This window comes from Styela clava, chromosome 7 (genome assembly GCF_964204865.1).
Source record: "Styela clava chromosome 7, kaStyClav1.hap1.2, whole genome shotgun sequence".
NCBI classification, from domain to species: domain Eukaryota; kingdom Metazoa; phylum Chordata; class Ascidiacea; order Stolidobranchia; family Styelidae; genus Styela; species Styela clava.
The window spans coordinates 4,744,632-4,767,450 of record NC_135256.1 but is presented as its reverse complement, the minus strand read 5'-3'; the positions used below and the strand labels follow the sequence as shown (position 1 = coordinate 4,767,450).

Below are 22,819 nucleotides of genomic sequence, written 5' to 3'. Positions count from 1 at the left end.
GAGTGGGAAACACTGGTCTAGTGATGGAGATTCTAGCAGTCTCTTCTACTATACCAGCCCAATAAGAACAATTCAACCAGAGTAATAAATTATATTTCTGCATTTGCACATTTACAAAGCTTGAAGAAAAATCATAACTTGAAGATTTCTGGCAACATTCATTTTATATTGAAGAGAAAATTACAAGTAGGATGGCTTTTTTGTTTGTGAATTAGGGTGTCGCAACCCAGCGGATTTTAGGGTTCGCAAAGAGTATACCAATTTCACTCTAAGTACTATATCTATTGTACTTTTTTAGACTCTTAATTCTAACAATGATTGAAACTAGTGCAAAATGTAAATCTCAAATTTTGAGAGAATACATAAGATCAAAAAAGTGGTGCGCATGCCGACTTTGATCGAATGACCCGAGAAGTTGCATGCTTGCATAACAATGCCATTTTATATATTAGAAGGGCTAGTTAACAGTTTGGAAAGCCCTGATGTAAATAATATTATGGATACAGAATAAAAAATAATTTTGAATATTGCAATGTTCTAGATTGAATCAGCAGAAATTGATCGATTAAAGGTCATAGATCGACTTAAAAATGCAGAAAGTCAAATAAGCATTATTTTAAATAGTTATATTTATTTGAGTAAAAATTGTAATCAAGAATTACTGAATTAAATGTAACAAATCACAAATATAATATGCCTCATTTTGGGCATCAATGATTATATACATCTTTCCATAAACATGTTGGAATATAAAAATCCCCCCCCCCCCTCACAACTAAAATATGAATACTCACACAGATGAAGGTATTTTGTTTATGGGCCCATACATCTTCATCAATGCATTCACCAATATTTGGCTAAATTTGAATTTTCAGTGTTTTAACTTGATAAGGTCTAGAAAATGTATGAACTATATCTGAACAAGTGGTGGTTGATGTATTTACACATTGTATTTTGTATATATGACAAACGTTTGAAAAAGCAATAAGATATAAATAAAACTGCATAATTATAATAGAAATTTGAAGATGGGGATTATAGTATTCAGTCACTTGGAATATATATAGAGGATTAAGTAATATTTAAAGAACTCCAGAAGTATGTGCACCAAGATGGCGTACAACCTGAACATAATTTGTGTACCAGGTTAGAATTCAGATTGTGCGCCATCTTGGTGCACATACTTCGGGAGCGCCATATTTAAAAATTGTACATGCTGCAATGCTTTCTAGTGGTACTATTACCTAGTGTAGTGGTTCGCAAACTATTCAAGCCATGTCCTTTTTAGAATTTGTCAAATCTCGCGCCCCCCCTTAATAATCCAAAATAATGGATCAAAAGTAAATATTCAAAATAAAGTGAAAAAGAATAAATCTAACAAATATTTTTATTTTTAATTGGCTTTACGCCCCCTCAAAAAGTTCTCTACACCCTGCTTGTGGGGCATGACCCACCATTTGAGAACCACTGACCTAGTGATATAACTGGAGTCGCATGCCGAAGAGCGCTCACGAAGTATGTGCACCATAATGGCGCACAACCTGAACCCTAACCTGGTAAACATACTATGTTCAGGTTGTGTGCCATCTTGGTGCACATACTTCTGGAAGTCCGGCTGAAGATCTCATGTTAAAAAGCTCTGGCTAATCAAAGATATAATAAATTGGGTGGGGCATATGCTGGAAAGACTAGATAACCCAATTGTAAGTGAATTGCATTTTCATCTTGGTTGGTTTATTTGGTGAAAGGATTATTGGTAGCAAGCATGGAAAAGTCAACTTTCAGTAACCCGTTCAAGAATAGAGTAAAATAGCGTCGGAAAAGGCATAAGAATATATGTCTCACTGCAAATGCTGCAAAATTGCATTTAAAAAAATAAATTTGGGGTGGAGGGTTCTTGGCCCCTCAGACCTTCCTGACTAACCGAAGTGTGGTGAATTGGGGCCGAAAAGGAATGAGTTTGTTTATACCCAAGCGTAGTAGATATTGAGGTATCAATGGGTGCATGATTTATTGTCATTGATAATAATATAAAATTACATGTAAGTATGTTAAAATAGAGCTATAGTGATTATGGGATTCATCTATTACCAATTACGGTATTTCGGACATTACACTGAGTGTATTTCATTTGCAAGATATTTTCTGAATTCCAGAACACTGTTGAGGTCTTTCAAACTCAATATGTCGGTGATTGAGAACATTGAATCTTTGTTTATATCTTTGTATAGAAGCGAGGAATCAGCTGAAGTTAAACCATTGAGCGCTTTACAAGCGGTTTCACATGATTCCACCATAGATGTTGTAGCTGGGAATATTTTTACGTTCCACAAACTTGCTTTGGTGGAATTTGGTAAACATTTTTCAGAAAAACGTGATTTCAGTGGTTTATTAAAGTAAAAAAGTTGATCCAGAGCGTTTTCTTTAGAAACAGATTTTTTTGTGTCTGCACCAGCTTCGAGAATTATGGTAACATATAAAGTTGGATTATCAACTTTGATTGCAACGGTATTCATGAATACACAATTTGGTATTGAAATATTTCTTGGCAAGTTACAGTTACTTATGATACAATTGTCGCCGATTTTGACCCCCTCTCCGATGTAGCTATATTCTACGATGGTTCCTTGACCAATTGATACATCAGCTAGTAAAACTGAACCCATGATACAAGGGGTGCTGCATTGCACCTGCTGTACAGAGCATGATAAAGCACCCTGGTCGCTGATTTTGATTTTTGTGCTCCCAAAGTTCTCTTCGTTCGAAATTGTGAACTGATGGGGAACACCTTTAGAAGATGTTATAGCCTGCACTCCAAGCATAGATCGAAAATTTTTATCCACTGTAAAATTGTCCCTATATTCCTTCACAGTACCGAAATGATAAAATATTGAACCCAACAATGAAGAAGACTCGTTTTTAGGCTTTGGAAATAGCGTGATGGCGTAGAGTGGGACGTTGTGTAATAAATCGTATATCTTTTGCCTGGTTTGAACCAATGAATCAGTCTCTTCGCAGACATTTTTGTTATTGTGAATATAATCGGATGAGGATTCTTTCCCAAGTGCTTGAAGGAAGTCACCATACGCATCGATTTCACATGATAGTGGAGCATTCGTTTCATAAAAACGAAGCAACAATTTTGCAACTTTTGGACTGATGAAAAAAGCACTATCAGTGGTAACCCAGCTATCTTTTTCATCTTTGAAAATGACACAATTTTTAGTTGATTCCATGAGTTTAAAGCTCGGTTTGTGCAAAAATTTTCTGCAATCGTAAACAATATCCTGCCCAGATATTGGTTTGTCAAGAACAAAGACGCCGTGGGTGGTTCCGATAGACATCGGTGACATGTGAGTTAAAGCTGTGAATCCATCAGAAGCAAACACCCAAGAAGCGTTATCATCATTATAGACCTCTACAGTATCAGCACAACACACAAAAAACCCACCTTGAGGAATTTTTTGTGGAAAGTCAATATAACTGGCTAATTTTAGTTCCAAGGCCTGGTACATAGGTTCACCAAAAGGCATACCTAGAAATGCTTTCCCCATCACACTAGCATTTGGTAATCTTTGGCTAAACCCTCCAGCATGAATAATTATCACTTTCTTCGACCAAATATCATCCTCAAATGTTTTAAACAGATGATCAATAACTACCATAGTGGAACCACCATTCCCAATTTTCGGCCCAGGAGGGTCCGCCACGACAATGTATTTTGCAGAGAGAGGGAGTTCTTTTTGCTGCAGCTTGATCTCCAACTGTAATTTATACGATTCTTTTTGAGCTTCATCAACCGCAGTCAGAACCACGTAATCCCAAAATACTTCTGGATCATCAGGGTGACCTCTTAGTTTATTGAATCTCCCCAATCTTTCTTCGGTTTGGTTTTTAATCAACTTAATATTCATGATAGAATTCTGTTAGAATAGTTTGTTTCCTGACAAAATAGTATATATGAAAAGGGTCTTACTACTTACAGTACTGAATAGAGCGTGAAACAGCGAAGAAGAGAGGGAAAGAGCGCAGAAGAGAAGGAAAGAGAGGGGAAGAGCGCAGAGGAGAGAGAAAGAGAGCAAAAGAGATGGAATAGGCGCAAAAGAGAGGGAAAGAGCGCAAAACAGCGCTGAAGAGAGGGAAAGAGCGCAGAAGAGAGGGAAACATTTTTCTTTCATTATTTATTAGCGTCCATAAAATTTTAAACAATTTGATGGGAAACGGTATACAGTGGTAGGGAATATTCACAAGTTTATCGTATATCAGTAATCTTCAACATCTTTAAATAACCCAACATGACGCACCCTAACCTGGTACACCTACTGTGTTCAGGTTGTGCGCCATCTTGGTGCACATACTTCATGACACACTCTAACCTGGTACACATACTGTGTTCAGGTCGTGCGCCATCTTGGTGCACATACTTCTGGAACTCCAAAATTTCTTTGATTTTGCTTATTGGTGTGCTCATATTGCGTCAGAGAGAGAGAGAGAGATTTATTGCCACAAAAACAACACTAATATAAACATAATACAACAACGAAAATATTCCACAGTAATTGATTATTGCTTTGTGCGGGTCGGTGTGCAAGACCGATTAAACATTAAAGTCATCTAGGCTCCCGACTCTTGTGTATGTGCTATATATAAGTTCATCATAGGTGGATACAAATGAGATTAAATATAAATATATAAAAAATAAATATGAGGAAAAAAGGAAACGAGTCGGCAATTTAATGGTTTTATGGAAGTTACTAAGGGCAATTTAGGATTTAGAGAGGTCATGTGTTGGTTGAAAATGAATACCAAGGACGAAAAATAATATTATCACAGATTCAGCAATAGACTGAGTGCATGATGTAAAAATATCATTACTTGTCGATCTTGTTTATCGATCTTTGTCTGTTTGTCTGTCTGTTAGATGCAAGCAATATCTCAAGAAAGCGGGGTTTAATCTCCACCCAATCTAATTTTGCATGTGCGTTCATCATATCGCGGACCAGATGGCTATTGATTTTGGTCGAGTTATGTCGTATAATTAGGGAGCTATTAATTAATTGGTGTTTGGACACACGGTGTCACTATAGAGTCATGAATCGAAACCGCAGTTTTGATCGATAAGTCTTTGGTCTCCGACCGATACTCTCTTTTGACACCTTAATTAGTTCACGATATAAAAAGGTTATTGAATTAAAAGTGGCTACCAACATTCTTAAGTATTAATACATACTTGAGAAATAGAATAGTAGTTAATATATGATCCACAGTTGAATATGAACAATTAAATATGCAATTACTATTGCAGTTAATCACTTTTTCACAATATATAAAGGTTATTAAATTAATTAACAAATGGACTACTATCATTTATAAGTATTTATGCATACTTGAACTAGAATATTAATACAGTAATATATGATCCACAATTAAATATGCAGTAACTAATAACTGCAGTTCATCAGTAATACCACAATAACTTTTAATAATGACATAAAAAAGGTAATTACAGTATATAAGGCAGTACTATATGGATCAAGGGAGCAAGATTTTTTACTCAATTACATGGAGAAATGAAAATAACAATGAGCCAATCATATTATCACATGTTTAGCAATAATTCAAACGATAGAAATATCAATAACAATGGCTTTTAAAGTCAAATTGCTGCCAATGAAAGAGAAGAGGACAGCAATTTTATTACCTATATACATACATGAGTTGGAAAAAAGGGCTATGACCCTCAGTGTACAGTGTTTATATGAAACAGTTAAATTTATAGTAATGTAGTAATTTATATAATGTAGTTTTCAACACAGTTCTAAAGACATATTAATTAAACTACAGATAAATGGACAAGTTAGAATATTTCAGTAGTTCTGTGCATGTTTTCAGTTTCTTACTGAAAACATGCACAGAACTTTTTTAGTTTCAGGTGGAACATTGCCCCAGACCTGTACACCCATATACTTCGAAGATGTTTTGTCCACCTCAGTGGACACTTGTGGAGTAAAGAAAACCTTGTTACTTTGAGACCCGTGCAGTAATTGCGCACTTTTTTTTCATGGGGTGAAATAATGTTTAAAAACAGGAGGGACAAGGTCATTTTCATACCGATGCATGAACTTTGCTATTTCTAGCGTATGCTGGTATGCATATCAGACAGCTGTAGGAATTCATACTGGTAGTAGAGCTGCAAATTAGTTACACGAAATTTCTCTGCAAATGCCATACATCGTAAAACTTTATTTTGCAAAACATGGACTGGCTGTAAGGAAGACCTTGATGCTGAGCCCCAACTTAGCAGACCATATTGCAGACGTGAGTGAAATAGACTAAAATATACCGGTATCAGCACGTCTTAATCTTTTGAGATTTTGCCTAATTTCATGATTTTCGTTTATTTGTGTCGCCTCTTCCGTTTGTTGTAAAGGAAAATCAAAATAAACTCACTTGTTCACTTGCCTGAAATAGATTTTACTCGTCGTCAATTGAGCCCTTAGATGTCACTATTTAGTAACAATGTTCAAAAACCTAAATTAATCTTTACTCCTACCTTGCGGATACATTTTTCTCAAATCACTCGCAAGTAGCGCTATGGATCCACAGCTGATCTTTTAATTTGCAGTCAAGTGTGACCTGAAGAGAGCTTTTGATTGGTTAAAGATTTCCAGGTGTTTATTTTACCACAATATCATTCATTCATCAGTCAGTCATCAAATTGCTCTAGTGGGCCGCTGCCAGCAATATGTTGGAGAAGTTATTGTACTGTTGTACCAAGACCATTAGCGCACATACGTAAAAATTAATGTATGATATCTGTGTTGGAAAATGGCTACCGATCGAATGCGCGAATGGAATGCCTGTGTCTAGTCGAAAAACCGGTACACATGGGATTTGTAGATGACCTACCGTACCAGCCATCCCAGCCCAGCACTAAATATCATTGTGATGTGAAATTGTATGGTACTTAGTTACCTTCATTCATTTAAACTTGGCGCTATCAAAATTATCCTCAATTAAAAATCAGTGCAGTGCAAATTAAAAATCAAAAGTTTCGATGTATCACAACAAGTACCGGTACCAGTAGGTACTGCGGTACTGAACCATAGGTGATAGATGGATAAGAAACTACAATCTGACAATAGAGCGGATAGAATATTTTATCGAGAAATGGAGAATTTGGCAAATGGGGGCCATTAAATATAATAGTAGTAAAATATGATAAAGTTTAGTAGGCTAACGTTACATCATGTTCATTCTCTAGATCTAAATTTATATAAATGGGAAAATTTACTATAAAAGAAGTTATTATGCTATTATATGAATATATGGAGGGTCTCATACATAGAACAATTATTTTTTCATAAGTATACCTACAATCATATTTAATCGTAGTTTATATTCACAGCAATACCACTATCTATGATTATTATAATATTAATTAAATATTCCAATATATACCGATATGCATTATTCATGAAAATTAGTATTGTTTCGTATTAATGAAGGCATATTTTCGATATGGGATAGAATATTAATTATGCCATAATTAGATGATGAATAGCAGATAGCAATTTCAGCAGATATGAATGGGCCGAATGAAACACTTCGGTAGGTTGAATCCGGCCAGTGGGCCGTAATTTGGCCATCCCTGTTCTATAACATACTCTATCGTCCGTATGCAGATATGAGTCATGATAACCATGGTAGTAATAAATGAATTCAATAGACCAGTGTGAATAATTATTTGTACTGTAAAAATATCATCAAAAATTGTCTTCTTCTACCTAATTAGGCTGCTTTTCTTATGTAACCTGTAATATTTCAATTCAAATCAGCGAATTCTTTAAAGTAGTAGAAGCTTGAAGAAAATAAATGTGAATTATTGTTGATGTAATTTTTACTATTCGACTGACTTTTAAAAATGTCGTCCGATATGGAAGTGATGAACGAATCAGTAGATACGGATTGTAAAGCAACTACTCAGGACGTAGAAATGGAGTCTCCTACTTCATCAAAAAATGTTACGAATATTGGAAACAAAAATGCGTTTTCTGCTATAGATGTCATTGACGGCTGTTCAAAAAAACTAAACGAAAAAGTTATGGTTATACCGGAAGTAGCAGAAAGCGGTGCAAATTTAAAAGACACAAGTAATAATAGTGACTGCAATCAGCAGAAAGACAATGACTTGGATGTCAAATTATCACCCCCCGTTTTCGTCAATTCAAACCCATTTCAACAAGACATGACATCTAATGATTGTCCATTTCAAAAACCAACTGTATGTCGCACACATAGTTTAGGAGCAAGTGATCCCTCTCCATTTACAATACGGCGTCGACCAGCAAGATTATCATTCGCAAATCAATTGCAAAGTCCGTCAGCTTTCAGACGAAAACTTAAAATGAAATCACCAATTCGAGGTGATTTAGCCGATGAGATGGAAGATAATGTATTGAAAAGATGTAACAGCGCTCCGATGCTCAACGAAATGAAGTAAGTTATGAGTGTACTAAGCAGCATTTTATGTTTTCACACTTTCGATCTGAGCGAAGCTTTTTTCAGAGACCCATTAATACGCAGATATCTACTCCATTTTTGTATCTGAAATGAATTTTGTATTTATATCTCAATCTATTTATATCTCAAATGTATTTCACATTGATAACGAGCTATGTGTTACACATCATTCACGCCATCTAGTGTCAAATTGAGGAGGAACCTGGAGGGTTATTGATCATTGCACAGGGCTTTGGGTAAATGTGCAAGCCCACCGCCACCCTGAGGGTGAGTATATATAATGCGTGCAGCGAAATACCAATCTTTCACACTCACTGTATGCTCCCCGGCTTGCCAATTAAGCCTATAATTTTGTTCTAAACACCATTTGAACCAAATCAAACAATGAAATACATTCGTATTCATGTTTTTATTATGTACAATAAAATTTTAAAATTTGCATTTAATCAAGTGCAAGGCCTGAACGACCAGGCAACCACACCTAGTCTTGATTTATTTTCTGCATTCCAAGTTGCAATTATTATTTTTCATGACAATTGGCTGCTAACTGTAAATGTTTTTCCTTATTTGCAGTGACATTGATGTCCGGATGGCATGGCATCATGGAAGCGTGACACCAGGATCAATTCGTGCCAGAAGATTTAGTGCCACGGTATTATCAGTAAATGCAGTGAGTAGATAGATTTAGTTTTGTGTGTTTGTATTAAAAATACTTTTTGGGCGTGGCGCTCTAATTTTTCTAGTTTTAGTGCACGGTGGCTTGACCCCAACTTAGCTTGGTATTTAAAGTGTACAATAGGATTGGCATTTCTCTAGCCACAGGTAGACATGGGACGGACTTGGTTTCTCCTGTAGTGTGTGTACCAGGTTGAGGTTAAGCCAAAATTTTATTCCAATTTTCGGTGCTCCAGAAGTATGCGCACCAAGATGTCGTACAACCTGAAACCTAACTGGTACACACATACCATTTTTAGGTTGTGCGCCATCTTGGTGCGCATACTTCTGGAGGTCCAAATTTTCCTTATTTTAGTTCTATTACGAGCTCGGGGGGACTGTCTGTGTTAGCCAAGTGAATATACCACCTGCCCATATGTTGCAGTTCCTTTACACAACTTAATGTAACATAGGCGAACAAAATTTACCTCCATATTGGTACACATACTTCTGGAGCGCCAAAAATAATCCTTAGGGGGGTCGCTCTAATTTTTGTAGTTTTAGTTGACGGTGGCTTGACTCCAACTTAGCTTAGTATTTGAAGCATATAGTAGGATTGGCATTTCTCTAACCACAGACAGACATGGGACTGACTTCGATACTGTGTAGTGTATGTAACAATTTAGGGTTAGGCCATAATTTTATTCCGATTTACCTCATTTTAGTTTTATCACGAGTTCGGGGACTGTCTGTGTTAGGGTGTTATATCCACTGTCTGTGTTATATCCCCTGCCTATAGGCTTCAGTCCCTTTACACAGCTTGATTTAAAATAGGCGAACAAAATTTTCCTCCATATTGGTACACATACTTCTGGAGTGCTAAAAAATAATCGTTAGGCGTGTCGCTCTAATTTTTGTAGTTTTAGTTGACGGGGGCTCGACCCCAACTTAGCTTAGTATTTGGAGCATACAGTAGGATTGGTGTTTCTCTAACCACAGACAGACATGGGGCTGACTTTGATACTCCCGTAGTGTATGTAACAGGTTAGGGTTAGGCCATAATTTTATTCCGATTTTCCTCATTTTAGTTTTATCACGAGTTCGGAGACTGTCTGTTCTGTGTTAGCCAAGTGAATATATCCCCTGCCTATAGGCTTCAGTCTCTTTACACAACTTCATGTAAAATAGGCGAACAAAATTAGTTACCTTCATATTGGTAAACATACGCCAAAAATAATTGTTAGGCCTGTCGCTCTAATTTATGTAGTTTTAGTTACCGTAATAACACTGGCTTGACCCCAGCATAACTTAGTATTTGAAGCATATAGTAGGATTGGCATTTCTCTAACCACAGATATGCTAGAGACTGACTTGGACTACTCAAATGCAAATGACTGTTCAACTGTGAAACTAACATGATCATGGAGCATAACATAGACATCGAACAATACTTTGAGAATTGTTCACTTCTCATAACTTCTCCTGTTTAGATAATGTTGAGTTCAAACAGAACAAGTATACTTGGCCCATATTTAGTTACAAAAAGCAGTTCATAAATTTAGAATTCTATAGGGTGTCGAACTGTCGATGAAGTTATAAAATTTTTCAAATTTGCAAAGACAATTTATCGATACCATATATATATTGTTTTGGCTCTCACAGATGTATTAAATGAAGTAAATTACTTCAACAATTACTGATTAAGAAAACAACAAACCTGGTTAAGGTATATTGAGAACTGACCTCACAACAAACTTAAAATTGTAAAGAGACTTTATGGACACCCTGAATATCAAATCGTGGTTGGTATTTGAACCATCATCATCATCATCATCATTTATGTTAAATGATCAGACAAAATTAATCCTAAATGTGATGTTAATTAGTATTAGCTGGGGCCAATAGTAAGCCATACTGATTATTAATGAGCAACGACTGGTTTCTCAAGCATTCTCATGCATGGGAGGATTGTTGGCCATCTATTCACATTTCCATTTTCATTGATTAGGCCATCTTGTCTTCTTTCCTCTTTCCGGGATAAATAAGTATGTAAATCCTATCCTATCCTAAGTTTAAATTGTGGTTTTTGAGCTAAATTTGCAGTCTGTGTGTTTGTGAATAAGACAGGATTATTGCAAGATGGTCATATTGAATTATGGTATAAAAGTTAATGTTTTATTGTCACAATCTGTTCATATGGAGTATATTTTGTTATTGTTGCAAACAAGTAAAATATATCAACATTTATGTTTGTGTTATTTGAAATATTAAGACAAACAATATTAGCAGTGTAGATATCAATACTTAGGTATATTTACATGTTGGTATTTAGGATAGGATAGGATTTACGTATTTATACAGGGAGAGGAAAGTCGATAAGACGACTTAATAATTTGATGAACCACGGCCTCTCATCCGGTTACCAGTTCAGGTCGGTTATGGGATTAGCTAGCCAGTTATTTGTTTTCAGATGCATGGATTATTTTGAGGTTTGTTTAAAAATTTAAACTACTGGTATTGGATTGAATAATGGGATTACCTTTTTTTGTCTAATTTTATAAACTCATGCTTTTACATTGAGTCACACAAAATACAGTTTTAAAAATAGTTGAACGCCCTTTTGATCGGCAATGTAGGAAACATGCAAATTATTGTAGGTCAGACGGAAGTGTTCCAATATCATATCATGTTATGTTATTCAATATCCTGTCTTACATGATGTCAGTGTGCAATGACCATGTGGGTTAACCGGTAATGCCCTTAGTTATGATAAATAGGAATAAGTTATATTAAATGTTGTAAATTAATTTCCTCTGAATAATTGCAATTTTGACTTTTTGATATACGATAGTATGATAGTTGAACTAACTTCATGTGAAATTTTCAATATATTTTGTGTAAATTGTTCAGCTTCTGCCATAACTGATTATGTGAACTTGAAGTTTCTAATAAGTTGTTCAATTGGACTTACTTCATTAATATTTTATTTGCAAATAAACCTAGCCATTTTAATGTTTAGGCAGTTTTACAGTTCCGTAACACAATACCGGTACTGCAATAGTAATATCCAAATCATAGTAGTTTGACAGAATTCAGCTGTACTCATTAGTCATTACCAAATGCATCTACAACTGGCCAACTAATCACATACCCGACATGGACCGGTAACTAGACATGAAGCTGTTGTTCACTATAGGTTTAAGCCGTCTTATCAGTTGATAAATATGTAAATCCTATCCACCCTGGATATCCTTCTTTTGTGAAATACAGTTTAATATACCAGTAGACTTTTATTCCTCAAATACAATTTAATATCAACAAGATTACAAAATGTCCGAGAGACAATTTATTCCAAAATCCCAAATTAGTCTATACATCTACTGTATATAATATTGTATTTTTCACAGGAAGTACCAATTTCGATCACCAAAGCTTATCAAAATCTTTTTCCTGAATATTTAACTTTATTTTTCAAATTCTTTTGAAATATGGTACAAAGCAATAAGTTACTATTCCCAACACATTAATTGCAACTTATTTTAAATATAAAATATTGAATATACTTAACAATCTCAATTAAGTTGTGTAGCCTACTTGGTATAGATTGATATATGTTGATTAATAAGGGAATAATTTAACATACATTAAGATTTTGTCTGTTGTAAAATATGTACATTTTAAATAGCTCATTAGTTATGTGTTAAGTAGATCATGATCTGCTATGTAGGGTGTGATCTGAATACTAATTAATATTCGACACTTATTTCAACATAATAAGAATTGTATTGGTGGTCTTGTGAGTTCATTTTCACAATTCATCTAGAGATATTTGAAAAATTTAGTATTAATAATGGAAATAAAAATTGATTCTCAAGAAAGAGGTATATTAGTAGAATACAGAAAATTACATAAAACACAAAAATTAGTTTCTTTAAAATTTGTTATTTTTCGGAATCATTCATTGTGTCAAATTTCACAGACTAAAATTAGTAGGATTCAAGATATCTCCATTCCAAATTAATTGCAACATTTGCAAGGCCAATTTCTATAATAATGAATTACTGGATATAGGTGCCTCTAGGCCCTAAAGAAATAATTTTCTCAGGAGTTCATTATATCGACTTATACAACTTGTGAATGCATCCCGTCTTCGACATTATTGTCAGCCTGTCTATATTTTTACCATTACTAGACGAATAAACATACATTATTCAAACGATAACGATAATGAATTGCTGAATATAAGTGCCCCCTGAAAGCCATCTGAAATAACCTAAATTGACATATTTTAAAACAAAATTATGATTGATCGATTGGAATCATTTTCGGCCTCGGCCTTTATTCATTATTTATTCTTGTTGCCAACTATCCATAACCATCTTTCTATTATTATTTGAAGGTATTTTCCAACTTCACTCTCTACACACTCTAATCATGTCATTTCATTTCAGTCTCCTTCTGCTGGGACACCCAAGTCAGCTTCAAGACTCAACCAGCTCAAAAAAGTGAGTATGCATTGTGGTGTTAGGTGTATAGTTCATAATTTTTATTCCGAATTCATGCAAATACTATAATACTTTAGAGAAGGGCTACTCAACTATTTTCACCAAAGGTCCGTTTACAAAACTTCAAAATTACTAAGGGGCGGTCCGCAGTAAATTTATTTCATTGAATAAACGAAACTTCAAATACAATAATAAATTAAATACCAGAGCAGTGAATGGCTCGCAAATATGGACACAAATATCGCACATCGTTACCATTGCGACAAACTGTATAGCTGTGTATTTGAATTGTATCGAAATCATCTATAACTTTAAAACTATGCTTATGCTGCCAAAATAAACAAGCAGACGCGGTTCAAATTATATGGCCGAAAGATCCGGATTCGGACCGCGGTCCGCCAGTTGAGTAGCCCTGCTGTAGAGTTCCCAACCAATCCCCCCATCCCACCCCGAATGGGCCACAGAGTGGTTGGAGGGGGTCGCAATGCTAAATGTAAACATGATTTGGGGCTCCCGAAGTATGCGAACCAAGATGGCGGACATCGGAATGTAATATGTGTACTAGGTTAGGGTTAGGCCATAATTTCAGGTATAAATACTACTCTTATACTAGGCTCTTGGCTAGTCTTCGAACTGATAATAGGACTAAAATTAGGAGAATTGGAAAAAAATTATCGCCTAACCCTAACCTGTTACCCATGTTACGTTCCGATGTCCGCCATCTTGGTTCGCATACTTCGAGAGCACCCATGATTTTATCTTTTCCTTTACAAGACTTTACAACTTCTCATTCTTCCTAGTTTCATTACTTGATAAGGTTATTTCACAGGGTGTTTTCACCTTGTTGAGCATGAATTGTTTGAACTTAATGGGATTTGAAAAATACACCAATCAAAATAGCGCTCTAAATACCACTTTAATGCTAAATAGGGGGCCATGAGTAACAAAACATTCTAGGAAGGCGGCACCAGCCCTCAGTAAATATAGCGAAGCCTAGACAATTTGGTTTTAATAAGTATTAGAAATTGACTATATTCACAAATTATTTATTTTCGGAATTCACATCTTCTGAATTAAAGTTTGTATTTTTGTTGTGAAACTGGCAGTGAAGTATGGCATACAATAAAAAATTGACAAAAAAATAACTCTATTCAGGGAATTCAAATTTAAAATTTATACTTGGGTGCAAGATATTAAGATGAGCTTCAACCTCCATACTTAAACTGTATTTTGCTAGTTGCTACCTATGTGAATTGCACAAAGGCATAGAGCAAGGAAAGATCTCATGTGACCCCAACTGATAATCATGTTCATTGGTATGCTACATTAGGAGAAATAAACATTCCTCAGAAACCATCTACCAATCATACATGGCCAAATATGATTAATCAACATTTTTTATGAGGCTGATGCTTCATTTCAACACCAGCCTTCCTTACTCTCCTAAATATCTATTCACAGGAAGAAAGCATAGAAGGAATACAATACAAGGAAACTGCTCATGAAAGGTGGGATGACTATTTTTAATTACAGACGCGTTTCAGAAGCTCGATATTAAAGAAATAGAATTAAAATTTATTTATAAATTGAGGACGAGATAATCAAAATGTCTTTGAATGAGGTTTACCTGTGATTGAAAATATGGATCGAGTAAAATCTTAGCGAATATTGATACTTGGATTATACTGATACGAAATTTTCCTTAAAATTGACAATTTAAAGTATCAGATATAATAAACCTTGATTCCATTCCAATTTGATTACTTTGTCATTCCCTTTGTTATTCCTCGTCATGTTTCAACTGCTAATTTTTTTGTGACTCAAATATTTTTTTTACTTTACAGAGAAGTACAGACATCAATACAGATGTACAATACATGTGGAGAATTGTCTTTGGTAAGTTTCTTTTTATTTCATATGAAAGTTTTCTAAGAATAAGTTGTGAACTGCCACTAATAATACAGAGAGCACTCAAGATTTATAACAGTCATAAAATGACCTTTAAAGGAGCTATATATATATATATAGATGTTGACCAAAAATGGGGTACTTCTGTAGTGTGTGCAACAAAATGGCGGACACCAGAATGTAGTATGTGTATCAGGTTAGGGTTAGGCCATAATTTCAAGGACAAATAGCCTACTATGGGAGTCTTAATGAACTAAAATGAGGAAAATTGGAATAGAAATAGCCTAACCCCAATCTGGTACACATACTATGTTCAGGTGTCCGCCATCTTGTTGTACATACTACGGGAGCGCCAAAAACAGAATACTAACTATTTAATCAGAAAATTTTTTTAACACTTGATCTTCTGTTTGTGTATGATTGTATCCAAAAGTTTCAGTAATCTAGGCACTATGTTGTCTCTAAAATATGTTCTGAATGACCAGGTGTTTTGTTTCATTTTTGGATCACCCTGTATATCAGGGGTCGGCAACCTACGGCCCGTGGGCCAGATCCAGCCTGCGACGTCTCACTGAATTATGGTAACAAAACAGGTGTTTTGACGATTATATTCTGTACGTAACAGAATTTATTGTAAGACAAGTGTAGACTAGATTATATTATAATCTAACAAGTATAAAATCCTTAAGTACCGGTACTCGTTTATTGAGCCAATAATTTAATTATAATTAGACAAATGGCAACAAAATGCAGAAAAGTTGATGCTTAATGCAAATGGTTCGAATGAGGAAATAAATTTATATTCTATTCGAGAGATGTAAGACTGCTTCATTTATTATAAAAAGTATCATCTGTTCGATTTTCAACTTTCTAAAAATATGTGTGGCCCGCCAATGTCCTGCAACCTTTAATTTTGGCCCGTGAACGACAAAAGGGTGCCGACCCCTGCTGTTTATGGTAGAATTATCAATAAATACTGACTTTAAACAATTCGAGTCAGAACTGTCAGAATTTTAAATAAATGGCTACATCTGAGTTGCGAAGATACATTTATTTGACCAGATCACAGAGAATGCACAAATTGTTGGAATGAAGACAATTTGTCATTTTTTAAAAAGGGTAAAAAAGTTTAAAAAGTGCTGATAATACGCTTTTAGAAAACTTTGTGAAGCTTCATTCTTGCTCAGCAGTGCTGTTTGAGTTTTATTTATCCACTTTATAGTGAAGTAAGCCATGATTTTAAAATGAGCATTTACTAATTTGAAAATAGCCAATTTCAATTGTGTTCAAATATTTATTAATCTGCTTTTTGACATTCTCACAAATCATGATTCATGATGTACCATTCTGCCAGAATTAGAAAATTCAAAAGGCGTTCATATATATAGCCTACTTCAAGAATCTTCAACTATTAACATATTTGTCTGTAGTGTAATTATTTTGTTTACGGCTACACAGTTACTTTCCAAAGAGCAATTTTGGGATTAGCTGCTCGGTTATGTTGTTACTGGCATTTTCTTCCAGAGTTTGGTAATTGCTTTTAAGTTTCAAGGCTAATTTTAGGCACATGGCTGCTTAATAAAGCAGTGCAGTCCAAAAACTGTAGTTGACTTGTTTTCCATATTTACAGCCACAGCCAACTTTTGTGGATCGAATTTTTCGACCTGATTTTTTTGGATTCAGCTGATTTCTTTTTTCTTCGTTTATTTCAGTACCTTTTGGCCAGAAAATAACATAAAAGGGGGACAATACTGTGCCTTACCTTTCAATTTTCATGAATCGGCATTATCACAATTTGAATCCGGAATTTTTCGACCATTATTATTATATTTGATGTTGCGCTCATACATGGCTGATTGCAGTTTTATTACAAAATACCTAAACTGTAGGTATTTTTGAGTTATATCAGAAGTTTCTAGACTTTTCAGAATCACGACATTGGAAAGAAAATTCACTTTATTAACAATAAAATACAACAAATATTAGTTTCATAATATACATTTATTATTTCATACAATATGTAATCTTGTTTTTGTACAAAACAATTAGATTTAATAATTTTATTCAAGTAGGCCTGTGGGATACTGGCAGATTGGATTGGTATTTGAGGTAATGGATTGATATTTTGTTACACACTTAAAATTTTCTCGCTGTGCACACAACCTTTCAGTAATGGAAATGTCAAGAGTTATCAGCTTTTCCATTATGTTTGCGCTCATGCAAAGAGAGGCCTCACTGATCCCTCCTAGTAAAGAAATTACTACAAACTAAAATATATACGTAGTAGTTTGTTCTTCATGGTTAATGGTTCCGAAGTGGCATGATGACATATAGGAAAAGAGAATGTATGTAGATTATTTAAAATCCTTATAAAGATTTGAAAAAAATAAAAATAAATTACTGGCACGTTCCATCTAATTAATATTTTTCTAATTCCTGAATTCCAATATTAAAAAATCATGGATGATGTAATGTATTTTGATGACATCATATTTCAAAATCTCAGATTATTATGTAACTAAAAGATAATACATAATAATTATACCAATACATCAATGAAACATAATAATAGTTTAATGTCTCATGAACTTTCTGGAATGTTTGAACTCAATTGATGTTTGTTAATGTACTTCTCATAACAATATTTCTAACCCACTGGACACTAGTATATACTATAGCTACATTTTTATACAAATACAGGAATATAGTCAATTATTTGAAATGTGGAAAAATAAGCATTTTTTTGAATCATACATAGAAATTTTTCGAAGATTGAAATGCTTTTTAGACCCTCAATACTTTTGAAAACCCTTCACAAATATATTTTTCTGGAATGTCTTGCTTGATATACAGGGTTTTCATAAAGTCCTGTTAAAATTTCAATTTTGCTATGAAGTCAGTTCTCAATATATCTTATCAATGTTTGTTTTATTTCAATCATTTTTTTCTTCATTTATTACACTTGTATAGGGAGGGGCCAACAAACTATATATGGTACGGATGAATTCACTCAGTAATTTGAAAAAATTTAAGACATCATGAACATTGTATATTTGTTACATGTTCGTGATATTCATTTTGAATGAGTTTCCTTCATTTCTTCGTTTCTTCATTTCATAATGATCATGGACTCGTATCAGAAAAAAAATCTTATTTTATAATTGATTTGCATTACATGCTTCTTTAATCTTTAATGAAATTTTTATTTCTACGTATTTATTCTCGTGACTCTTGCTATTAATTCTAATTCCCGAAAAATCCAATTTTAATTACCTCAAGCGTAACCAAATATAAACTATTGGATAGCCATTTCTGTCAACCAAATTAAATCTTTGATTTGTTGACCTTTCACTTGAAAGCAACTTTCAGTACAAAATTAATTACCGTAATTTAAGTTACCGAACTTGATAATTTGAATAAAAGAGTAATTTTGATGTTCTTATATTAAAAACAGACTATTCCAACATTTACAAAGATATTTTTGTTCTAAATACTTCAACCCTTGCTGTAATTTGAAATTTTATTTTTTAATTTTTTTTATTGTTAAATTAAAATCTATTTACCTGTTATTTTTTGGTGTATCCAATTAACAATTTGTTTACTAACATTTATAGCCAATTTCAATGTCCATAAAATTTCCAGTATGTTTCAAAATCTTTGACCAACCAACCTTGCTATAATTTGAAAAAATTTTTTTAGTCTTTTTTGTACTTGTTGAATTAAATCCATTTGCCAATATGAATTTATAAAACAGTTTTTTTATGGTGTATCCAATTAAATCACATCAATTCGATTACTGTACAAGTACATCAATGACCAATTTCAATGTCCAAGCAGTTTTGGTATGTTTTAAATTCTTTGACCAACCATTGAGAAATCTGAATGTCCAAGAAATTTCTATAGGTTTCAAATTCTTTGTAATTTGAGAAATCTGAATAATTTAGTAGCGCTGTTGAAATATGAGAAAGAAAAGATTCATTTCGTACTCTGTTCTATATCAGCTTCCAAGCTTGTTTAACAAAAGTAATGAAAGTTGATATTTAACACACGCTTGGCATCACCATGCGGTGCTTGAAATTAAATAAAATTTGTTCTCATATTTCTATTTACACGTATAAAACAAGTTAGTACGGTACATTCACGTCATAATACTTTGGTTTTCTTAACTAATAATACTGACAATACTGGGAAACAATAGGCTTCTTTACATGCTTGACTGATGTTATACAGCTTTAGAGTTGAACTACGATTTTTTTAGTATAAATATTTCAGAATTTTATCCATTATTTCATTCATAATTCATTTCTATCAGTATTTGTTTCATTATGCAGCTGGAAGATGACATTTCAATATTTATTTTGACAAAATTTTATTCTATGACATGGAGAAGTACATTTTAGGTGAAAAGTGATAATTTTTATAAAATTAATCTTGAATTAGGTTAATGTAAAGCGTAAAAAGTTAGTTTCCTGATATGAGGCAATGCATTTCTAAAATGAAGGATGGAAATTTGTCAATTCTTTGCCATATTTATTCAAACATAGTCACACAGGTCTCAAATAATCAATGATAATTAATTTAACCTTCAAACCTTAACATAAATTTCATTTCCCCTAACATGAAGGTAAAACCACTAGAAAACACATTTTTACAATAAAAATCTCATTATGCAGTTTTATCTATCTTAACCGTTGTTTAGAATCAGTTTGGTAAAAAATCTCAATTTCTGAGTTTTTTTTCGATTTTTCATTCGATATTATCTACCGTGCAATCTTTTTGTTCTATCGACCGTAATAAATAATTTATAATAATCCTTGTAGTTTCCAATAATCAGTCAGTTGCCCTTGACTTTTCTTTTTACTGAGTATTCCAAATCTTATTTCGGTTGACAAAAGTTTCATAAAAAAAGATTCATGTTTTTGAGGTGTTTAACTGTTTTAGGGCAACCAACTGCATGAAAAGCGAGACTTTCAGAAGGTGCTCCTTCTGAATGAAAAAATACTAAAAGCATTTGTCAATCGGACTGGTCATAAAATCGGAGATTTACTCCCTACAAAGCTCAGGGATAATCAGTCATGCTGATACTAACCGACTATTTTCCTCTTAGATAGCTCCATTTATCCATTCCATTGTCATACTTATAGCATATTATAGTTTAACAGTGTATGATGTTTGGTTCTGTGGTAATTAAATGATTTTAAAGGAAACAAGACTAAATGAATTTTGTGAAAATTTTTCAAATTTGAAGTAAATTTTTAAAGTTATGTTGTTTCAATCACATAGTTTCATTCAGCCTTTTTAAAAAATGGTAAATTTGTTGGATTCATGCCAGAAATACCATCACAAAGTAAAGTTGGCTTAAATAGATTTCAAATTTACTCAGTTGAACTGTTTCATGCCAGCCAGCTGGTCGAATGTATCTCCTTCTGTCGGAAACAACATTTTTGGTGTCAATCTACATGGCTTCCTTCATTCTGCATATTAAACATGTCAATCTGTTGGTTTTATGCCATCGACTTTCAACCATGTATTCAATCAGAAATTTGAAAAAAAAAAAGATAAAAGATAAGTTGTTTTAAAAATAAAAACCTTTTTCTAAAATTAATAATTCTATGGGTTTTGGAATTAAATCTTACATAGTTTGGGTCTTACCTACATATATTTAGAGCAGAAAATCAACTTTACAGATGGCTGACTACAGGGCGGTCACTAGAAATACAGAAAATTTGAAGGTCACTCGAGATCAGGAATAAAATGCGTGCTTTCTCATTTCTTTTTCGATACTTTTTCATTTCTTTTAGGTTATAGGTTGTTTTAGGTTGATACATTTTAGTTTCTGTTTGATTTCTGTAATATTCTGTGTAATATAACATATGTCTTTGATACAGTTTGTAAAAGGTATTCTTTCAAAATTTTTCCGATTTTCTGGCGACCACCTGGTATATTCTCTGCTGAGTACCAGGTGTGGACAGACTATTATTCGAACAATAAGTCATGTAAAATAGCTAACATTTCAGCAAATCGCCAAACTTCTGTTTAGTCACTTTGTTATGATTTTGGAATGTTCCTCGCTAGGACTGGGCATTTTCAAATACCTGATGATTTCAGAATCGAATCTCGAATACTTGGAAGATATTCGATTCCCTCACTTAAATAAGATTTTAAAATTTAAAGATATTTTTATCGGCCATCTAAGGTCTATGCTTGATAAGGGTGTAACTTTGTTGAACATGATGTTTCCAAATCCATTTTAGCAACTCCCTTGGGAAGTTTCACTTTTGTAATTTTCCTAAGGAGGTTGTTTATGAATGTTAAAGTTGCTTCACGCTAGTATAACACTGAGGCACTTAAGGGCATATAGGCTTTGGTACTCTATTATCACAACATACCAAACCACGTATGTACACAGACTTGGTTCAATATTACAGAGCTCAAATTCAATTTCTTATTTGGGCAAAAGCAGAGGTGTTTTAAAATTTTCCAGAAATCAATTTTAATTTGATTTATTTATATCTATTTGGTTGTCAACCTGAACCAAATATGCCCATATTAATGGTACTCCCGTAGTGTGTGTACCAGGTTAGGGTTAGACCATAAATTTATTTCAATTTTCCTCATGTTCCTGTGTGTTAGCCAAGTGAATATACCCCCTGCCCATAGGTTTTAGTCCTTTTACGCAACTGGATGTAAAGTAGGTGAATAAAATTATTTACCTCCAAATTAATACACACACTTCTGGAGTGCCGGAATATGAATTATGTTAGTGACATTTTAATGATCTCATGAAATCAAAGATATTCAGGATTAATTCATTAATTCTGGTTCATCCGCAGTACACCACATTCTCTGTTTTTTCAGCATTTCCAAAGAGAAATTGATTTTTTGTCATTTGACTATGCTTGATTAATTCTTGACGGTAATTGATTTTGTGTTCACCTGATTATTTTTTTTCAGTTATTTTTAGCTTATTGGATTTTCTGTGCTTTCGACATACAGAATTCATTTCATCTGTCAATTCAAAAAGTAATATACCATGGGTTACCATTCAAATTGCTAAATTTTATTTTATTTGAGTTTTAGCACAATAATTATGTTATTTTGTTATTTTCAATCATAGATGGACGAAGAGGAATTCATCTATTTTTCTAAAAACATTCTAAAATAAAATTTTTAATATTGAATTCACATTGAGGTGATGAGAGCTTATGTCCAATGGAGCAAATTTCGAC

At 33.6% G+C, this 22,819-nt stretch overlaps 2 protein-coding genes across 3 annotated transcripts in view; one reads left to right on the top strand and one right to left on the bottom strand.

Moving 5' to 3' along the window:
• Positions 1 to 77: 77 nt before the first annotated feature.
• On the bottom strand, positions 78 to 5,369 carry LOC120328011 (fucose-1-phosphate guanylyltransferase-like). The gene has a single exon (XM_078114541.1). The coding sequence runs from the start codon at positions 3,912 to 3,914 to the stop codon at positions 2,112 to 2,114; it is 1,803 nt and encodes a 600-aa protein (XP_077970667.1). The 5' UTR covers positions 3,915 to 5,369; the 3' UTR covers positions 78 to 2,111.
• Positions 5,370 to 7,823: 2,454 nt separating this feature from the next.
• LOC120327702 (uncharacterized) overlaps positions 7,824 to 22,819 on the top strand; it is a 34,063-nt gene continuing 19,067 nt past the window's right edge. The window contains exons 1-5 of one of the 2 annotated variants that reach the window (XM_078114153.1): positions 7,824 to 8,499; positions 9,097 to 9,175; positions 13,629 to 13,682; positions 15,144 to 15,190; positions 15,527 to 15,578. In XM_078114153.1, coding sequence (XP_077970279.1) covers positions 7,925 to 8,499; positions 9,097 to 9,175; positions 13,629 to 13,682; positions 15,144 to 15,190; positions 15,527 to 15,578 — 807 coding nt within the window. In that variant the 5' untranslated portion in view covers positions 7,824 to 7,924. Of the gene's footprint in view, positions 8,500 to 9,096; positions 9,194 to 13,628; positions 13,683 to 15,143; positions 15,191 to 15,526; positions 15,579 to 22,819 lie in introns of both variants that reach the window. The other variant, XM_039394046.2, reaches the window with a different exon arrangement.

Excerpts from the sequence above, each read along its gene's own strand:
- LOC120328011 (XM_078114541.1), bottom strand. The coding sequence starts at position 3,914 with ATGAATATTAAGTTGATTAAAAACCAAACCGAAGAAAGATTGGGGAGA.